This window comes from Pavona decussata, unplaced genomic scaffold, assembly GCF_977016875.1.
Source record: "Pavona decussata unplaced genomic scaffold, jaPavDecu1.1 SCAFFOLD_214, whole genome shotgun sequence".
NCBI classification, from domain to species: domain Eukaryota; kingdom Metazoa; phylum Cnidaria; class Anthozoa; order Scleractinia; family Agariciidae; genus Pavona; species Pavona decussata.
The window spans coordinates 21,189-29,475 of NW_028145619.1; the positions used below are offsets into that span (position 1 = coordinate 21,189).

The 8,287-nt window shown below is 39.2% G+C and overlaps 1 protein-coding gene across 1 annotated transcript; it reads left to right on the forward strand.

Annotated features, from left to right (window-relative positions):
- The first annotated feature begins 2,822 nt into the window (after positions 1–2,822).
- On the forward strand, positions 2,823–4,641 carry LOC146460072 (uncharacterized). Its single transcript, XM_085088408.1, has one exon. The coding sequence runs from the start codon at positions 3,113–3,115 to the stop codon at positions 4,163–4,165; it is 1,053 nt and encodes a 350-aa protein (XP_084944534.1). The 5' UTR covers positions 2,823–3,112; the 3' UTR covers positions 4,166–4,641.
- Positions 4,642–8,287: the final 3,646 nt, after the last annotated feature.

The window sequence follows — 8,287 nt, forward strand, 5'->3', positions numbered from 1 at the left end:
AAATAAGTCAGAAACTTTAACATTCTTGAGAGCCGGTCTTTTCTTGTATAGACTTCTTTTACCTTTGTGACTTGTAAATTTAGCTATGATTGGTTTCTCACCATGTCTGTTTTGCTTGTGGAAGATTTCGATATCATCGGAAGTTATTGGTACCTCTAACGATTCTGAAAGTTTAAGAATTTGATTAATTTTGATTGTGTAGTTATTAGTAACTTTAGTATTTAAATAATTGTTCCTGAAAAGCCCCATTGGGGTGGTGACAATAAAGTATGTACGTATGTAAGAATGACCTCCTCCGTCAACTCGCAAGCTTGTTCCGGAATATCGTGGATTTCTAACGAATTCTTCCTGGTATACTTTTCCAGATTGTCCTGTAGGTCATAAAGCTCTGCTATTTCTTGCTCCTGTTCTTCAGCCTTCTTACGTACAGCACATAACTCGTCCTCCAAGGTTTGATTTGATTCAGCAACTTTGCTAGTGAAAATTTCATGGCAGCCATTTCACGCTTCTGTGCCTTAATTGTATTCTTCAAACCTGCAACCTCCGTGGTGAAGTGATTATTAGTTTTTACGGGTTCCCGCTATCGAAATTTGAAGTTCAACGAGCACTTCTTTAAGCTCCCGGTTGCTTGGTTGCTCGGGGTTTTCATTTGTAGCAGCTTCCACGGCCCCAGCATCATTTGGGGGCTCCACAACCGCATCACTTTCTATGTTCGAACGCTTCGGAGTCCCTTGTTGATCTTCCAGAGAGCCTTGTTGACCTGTCTTATGCTAGTTGTCTTTGTTCGTCATTTACAGAGGTCTTAGAAGGCTATATGTTTCGTGAGAGCCCTTTCATTAATCAGAGATTCTAAACGTTTAGGAAAGGAGCTTCGCTCCTTCAGAAACCGTGCCGCCACCAGCCAGGTTCACGCATGCTCTCTGTCCCTCTGTTAAGGGTATAGTCCGGAAAAGTACTCTCCCAATAAGGATCTTCTAACAATTAAACGCGCGTGGAAGTTACATATTCTTAACTAACATTTTCTGTTTTGTGCTCGTGAGATTGCACCATCCTAACCACGTAGACAAAAGAAAGTACTTTACCTTTTTGTAATCTATAGCTATGTAAGCACTAGGCGTACAACTGTAAATCGGTGAAGATCGCACTGCTGAACAAACCTATGCTGGAGTGAAGATTGTCTATTCTCTGCTCCTCGTCGAGTTCTAGTCTTACCAAAACCTGGAATACTTGAAAGATATATTTAGTTTGCGCTCCAGTACTTTTTTTTTACGACCTTTTAAAGGACTATGATGTTTTATGGTTTACCAAAGTATCGACAATTACTTATGGCCTTCACTCACTTAGCTATTAATCAGCTAAATACTGGAACGCAAATGTGGAAATGGTTTGTAGGTTTTCCATTTTCAAAGTACTAGAGTACACGACCGCAAACAAAAGTAAAAATTATTTCATCGTAATTACAAAAGCAAATGGAGAGAGGAAAAAATAAAACAAAGGCTGTTGCAGATTTCATAGAATTTGCTAACTTGAAACATTTAGTTGAAAATTAAGCTACAAAGAAACAAGCCATTCCCCTTTTCGAGTTTTCCTGTTATGAAAGAGCCGCTTCTCTTAAGCGACTAGCCACGCTTGAGACATTGTTGAACTGGCTAGTGTCATGTCTCATTTAACATTACTTGTTCAAGAGTTTAATGTATTATTTTTAAAATAGATTTGACTGTTAATATATGTGGTTAAACTGGAGCAATTTATCTTGTTCACAAGGGGATGAGATTGCAGAACCTGAAAGTATTTCTAAAATAATGGAGAAGATTGTTTTTATGAGTGAGGGAGATTACTGTCTTTGTAATATGATTATTATATGTCTAAGCACCCCCTCCCCTCAACCGAAAGAAAAAAGAGGGATCAAAAACTTATTATATGCTGGGTAAAAAAGTGTGGATTGATGTCTCACTCATTGCACATAACATAAAACTTGTTCAAGAGTTTGAATTACTGAAAATGATCTAATAAATGCCCCCCACCCCCACCCCCACACTGTTAAGTTTGTTTAAGATACCCCTGCCTAATAGTCGCCCCCCCCCCCCCCCCCATGGCATTTACCCCGAAATACTAGGAAATAGCGAAACATCAGTCAATCTGTTCAGTTTCTCGCTTGATTGTGGAATGGGTGTTGACAGCCTGGTCATGGCTCTCTAAAGATGTGATTGCTAAATCGTTCAAGTCCTGTGCGTTGAATTTCACAGTCGATGGCTCTGAAAATTCAAAAATTCGTTGCTTCAAGAAAGGTCAACCGTGTGAAGCAGGAGCGGAGCAATTAGAGCCACAAGTCTCCGTGCTGAATGAGCCAAACCTCCCAAACCCTTTCCCTTTTAAAGAGGCTAACGATGACAACACAATGACCCTAAACGAGGATTCTGACATTGATATTGAGATTTGAAAGAATGATATGGATTTCTAGACGGCCTAGACATACCAATGGATGGACTGGATAGTCTGCTATTTATAAACTTCTGTATACCTTCATATACTTTCGCCGAAAGCATATTAGTTTTGTTGCGCTTTTTATATTACAGTTAATAAAATATGATTAAATGCCTCTCTTTTTTAACGCCTCCTACCTATTAAATCTCCCCCGGCTTTTATTAGATCATTTACGGCATTTGAAACATAGATTTGACTTCAAATATATATGGTTTGAAATTCGAACCATGCAAAGGTTAAACTGGAGCAATTTATCTTGTTTACGAGGAATATTTTTTTAGCAGGATGAGATTGCAGGACTTGAAAATATTTTTAAGGTAATGGAGGAAATTGTGTTAACAAGTGTGGGAGATTATTTTCTTTCTAATATTGTTACTACATGTTTGAGCATCCTTTCTTGAAAGTACTTTCCAGTATTACAACAAATCTTTTCAGCCTCTCAGTACAATATGGATCAGTGTATCGTGGTGACTTGATTTAAGGTTATATGGACCAATTCATTTTGTATAAAACTGAAGTGACTTTTACACCAAACAGTGTCCTTATCAGGGTTTGACTGTATTTTTTTTTAATTACTTTTTCGTTTCAGAGCTTAAAAAGGGTGAAACTGTATGTGCCAAGTTTGATCATGGATAAGAGACAAGCAAACAATCTAGGGACACTTAACAGAAACCATATTGGAGGTAAACATAAATGCAAACAGTGTGGCAAGTGTTTTAGTCGTGTACAACACCTTAAGGCACATGAAATAGTCCATACTGGAGAGAAGCCTTATGAATGCAAACAGTGTGGCAAGTGTTTTAGTGAAGGAGGATCCCTAAGGAAACATGAAAGAGTCCATACTGGAGAAAAGCCTTATGAATGCAAACAGTGTGGCAAGTGTTTTAGTCAAGCAGGACACCTAAGGAGACATGAAAGAGTCCATACTGGAGAGAAGCATAATGAATGCAAACAGTGTAACAAGTGTTTTAGTCGAGGGGAATTTTTAAGGCTACATGAAAGAGTCCATATTGGAGAAAAGCCTTATGAATGCAAACAGTGTCAAAAGTGTTTTAGTCAAGCAGGAAACTTAAGGAGACATGAAAGAGTCCATACTGGAGAGAAGCCTTATGAATGCAAACAGTGTGGCAAGTGTTTTAGTCAAGCAGGAGCTTTAAAGACACACGAAAGAGTCCATACTGGAAAGAAGCCTTATAAATGCAAACAGTGTGGTAAGCGTTTTAGTGAAGCAGGAAACTTAAGAAGACATAGAAGAGTCCATACTGGAGAGAAGCCTTATGGATGCAAACAGTGTAGGAAGCGTTTTAGTCAAGCAAGAGATTTGAGGACACATGAAAGGGTCCATACTAGTATGAAGCCTTATGAATGCAAACAGTGTGGTAAGTGTTTTACTCTAGCAAGAAACTTAAGAAAACATGAAAGAGTCCAAACTGAAGAGAAAGCTTCCAGATGCAAGCGGTACAGCAGGAGTTCTGGCCAATTGAGAAGTCTAAGGAGGTATAAAAATGCCCGCAAGGATGCTGCAAATTGTAGTAGAGATAACGTACTAACACAAACCCCTGTTTTGCCAAACGGTCAGTTGCATCATCCTCAAAAACACATCTGTTGGATTTGTCAAGAGGAGCTCAGCAGCGAGGTGCTTCTTCTTGAACACTATGAAAATCATATGACAAGTTGTTAGCTTAAATCACTTCTCTACCAAAATTTTTGTCAGACCTGTCTTTTTCTTGGCTAAGTGTTTCTTGATAAATGCAGAATCTGCTGTGGAAGTATTTGCCACTTTGCAATAGTGATTAAATAAAAGCGAGGAAAGCATGAAGCTTCCAGTTACAAAACTTTAGCTAGACCTCCCTTTAGAGACACCTGTTTGATATGGACACTCATTATTATGGTCTGAAAATCCAAACTTTTTCTGAAATTAACCTTCTCATACAGACATCCGCCGCCGCCGCCCCTCATTGTTTATACAAACACTATTTAACAGGCCTAAAGGTATCCATAATAAGAGGGTTTCCCTGTACAGTTTTATCTCTAGCAAAAACTACGATGTCAATGACTGAAAGAGAAGTAGAATACAATAACACCCTAGATTTATGTTATCGCGAGTGATACCTATACGATTTCCATCGCCCACATTTTTAGACAGGTGAAAACTAAAAAAAACAATAAAAACTTCCGTGAACTTTAAAGTAACTCAAATGCATGAAAATTACTCTTATAATGAGGTGTCCACATTCACTGGGTGGTTGGTGGTATCTGTAAAGTTGATAAACGGATAAGAAATTGGGGGCCTGCCTTTCATGGAAGTAAGGTGATTAAGCTCATTGACAATAGCGGCAACTGTCACACTTGAATGTTATTTCTACTTTTCAAACTAAAATTTACAATTTAGACATTTCAAACAATTTAAGGTCAAAGTCTGTTGTCAGAGGTCATGTTTGTTGCATGTTCTACGCTTCTCAGAGCTTACGAGGAACTTTCAATGACAACCTAGCACTGCTCGTATTGTAACTAGGAAAATGTATGCAGTAAATTATTTTCGAATAAGTAGATTTATTATATACGCACTGAGATTTACTCACTAAAAAGGCGCGAAATAAATTTTCATTCGCAATCTAGTCTAAGTAGCTAAAAGCCAATCAAATGTCGCGTATGGCATTTTTTACGTGTGGAGAAAACGTTACGTCCGTCCAGGAGCCACGTATCATGTTTTTTCACGCGTGAGCCGTATCAAAGCTATTCTCATTCAAGCCTGAACTGGCGGCGTTTGACTTTTCAAACCGTTCGCAAAATTGTACAAATTCGCTCTCCGGACTGTTTTCAAAATCGAATTTCTTTGAAAAAATGAGTGAGAAAAGATTTGTCGTTTGTCGCTTATGAAACTTCAGTTGAGAATTACGTTGAAAGCATGGAGAACAGAAGGAGAAGATAAAACGAGATGCACAACTGTTTGAAGAATTTTTGAGAAAGGTAAAAAACGGTTTGCGAGAAATGCACATGATTGCGTCAGAAGACTATGAACCCTCAAGCTTAAGGTGTCTCGTCTCAAGTGTTGAGCGGCATTTAAAGAAAAATGACTACCCCGTGAGTATCATCAACGACAAACAATTTGAATTGGCAAGGAAAAGTCTACAGTCAAAACGAAAATAGTTGAAGAAGGCAGGCCGTGGAAACAAGTCTAAAGCTGCTGTGGCGCTGACCGACGAGGAAATCGAGCTACTATATAAAAATAATATGCTTCGCGTTTCTCCTGCTGAATCACTGTTAAATACTGCTTGGCTTAACAACACCATTCATTTTGAAATTCGAGGTTGTCAAGAGCACAGAGATTTGTGCTGGGGTGATGTCAAACTTTCTGAGGATGCAAATGGTAACGAATATTTAGTGTACACTGAGAGGCAAACAAAAACGAGGTCTGGTGTTGACGCCTCCAACGTCCGAAAGGTTTCGCCAAAAATGTTCTCGACTGGCACTGAACGAGATACCGTAGCCGTGTACAATTACTGCGGTAAGCGACCGAAAAATATGATGGCTGACGATGTACCATTTTACTACTACACGAGACAGGATAGCTCCAAAAAAATCTGGTTCAAAGCGGCACCAATGGGTGTAAACAATCTAAACACCTTAACGAAAACGATGGCTTTGAAAGCAAGCATTCATAACGAGCGTTTTACCAACCATGGTGCTCGTAAACATATTATTCGTGCTTACTGTAACGTTACATTATTAACGGAAAGGCCTTGCATCTTTTATGAGCTTTTGACTTGAATCTGTGTAGCGACAAATTTTTATTAAACAAGAATGCATATAATAAACGTAATACACAATGGAAACTGTGTCCGTAAGGCATTGACGCACTCGTTGGCGAAGTATCAGAAATTGAACGAGTGAGCGCAGCAAACGAGTGAGATTTCTGATACTTCGCCATCTCGTGCGTGAAGACCATACGGACTGACACTTTCCATGAAGTATTCTTTATGTGTCAGACATGTTCCCGGAAGAGACCCCCTCTGGTTCGATTCTTGTAAGTGACCACCTCCCGTAAGCGACCACTAAATGTTGACATTTTGGTGGTCGCTTACGGATGGTTTGACTTTAGGCTATAACAGCCGATACGAATACTGAGTTCTCACCCTGATAAAGGACATCAAAGTGATCTCTAAGAAATATATAAGCAGACAGGAACAATTTGAGAGATGTCGAACTATCATTAGACATCGTGTCACGCATTTCTACCTCCAGCCGAAATGAACAAACAACAGCACCAACATAGAGCGTAGTCTGAAATGTCAGCCGTCTCCTCCTGCTAACCCACAGTGAGCGCGGGAGAAAGACCGGCTCTCTCTCCCGCGCCCCCTGTGGGTTAGGAAGAGGAGGAGACGGCTGACATTTCAGACTACATAGAGCGGTTTTCAATTCAGAACTCGGTTGAAACGGTTGAAAACAGTACGTAGCGTCCGCTTATTATGTTATCTGGAAAGAAACAAAATAGAAGAAATTGGCGATCAAGAGGTAAAGCTATGAACGTGGGGACTCTCGACTAAATATTACTCGAATAAACCAGAACCAGGACAACGAAATCGCGCGGTCGGGCGAAGCCTGAATCACCCGTTTGGAGCGGTTTGTCGTGGAGCAAAGGGACAAGTTTTGGCTTCCTTGCGCTTGATAACACTTGATAGCCGATGTTTGATTTTATATTCGCAAGGATATTCATTCGTATTTTATTTATGTTTTAAATAAATTCTGTTAGTAAATGGTAAGTTCGTGGTCCCTTCCAAAGATCCTTTGATAAGGAAGTGCAAGAATGACATTATGGAGCATTTCTTATACCAGGAGTCTACCATGAGTTTCGAATCTAATTTCAAGAAAACTGATTAACAAACTCGCTAAGAACTGAGGTCACGAACAAGTTGTTATCATCCTCTGTCACAAGAACTCCTTTGGTATTACCTGAATGAAGCTAAAAGGTTTTTTTTTTTTTTTAGGGTTTTGTCGACATACATTTAAAAGCCAAAACCACTGACTGCGAGGTTAACTATATTTTCTAGTCCCCTGTAAGTTGCATCAATTCAAGTGACAGAAATGTGGACTTTTATTTAAACAACATAACATTTGAGAGAATCTTGGTTTTCGCGAAGATACACGTATAATGCTACAGAGCTGAACAACATTTCACGTTTTAGGGGTAGCGTTAAAATTCTTGGTTTTGTACCCCTTAGGGTGCTAAAATCTAAAATGATAGTCAGAAGTATGATAGGGTATTGAGTAAAAATAAACAGAGGAATTAACTGTCAGCCAACCGAGTTTAATTTCTGTCTTATTTGTGGCTCATCAATAAAAGCCAAGAACAATGATTTAAACCTATTTAATCGCTTTAGAGTTGGTACCTCTTAGGGGTAAAAAGTTGTTCGGACCACGCACACACTGAAACAGAATTCTGGTACCTTTTAAGGTTCTTGTTATCGATGTCCGTTGTTCTTGCTGCACAAAATGAAGAAACCAACTAAATGTAGAAATGGCGTGCCCAGCCAATCAGGAGCAAGTATTTTCGGTGCTCGACCAATCAAGAGTGAGTAATTTTGCCCTCGTTGAAAGCAAAATTAACTAAAAAATGCCCTCTGTTTCGATCAATCAGCATTCAGTAATTTTGCCCTCTATGTTAAGGTATTTAAAAGGGACTTTCATTATTTTCTAATCGAAGGTATACGAAAGGGGTACCATTCGTCAATGAAAGGTATACGAAAGTGGTACCTTTTCTGCCAAAAATGGTATATAAAAGAGTAAGGGATCGGATCTCGGG

Excerpts from the sequence above, each read along its gene's own strand:
- LOC146460072 (XM_085088408.1), top strand. The coding sequence starts at position 3,113 with ATGGATAAGAGACAAGCAAACAATCTAGGGACACTTAACAGAAACCAT.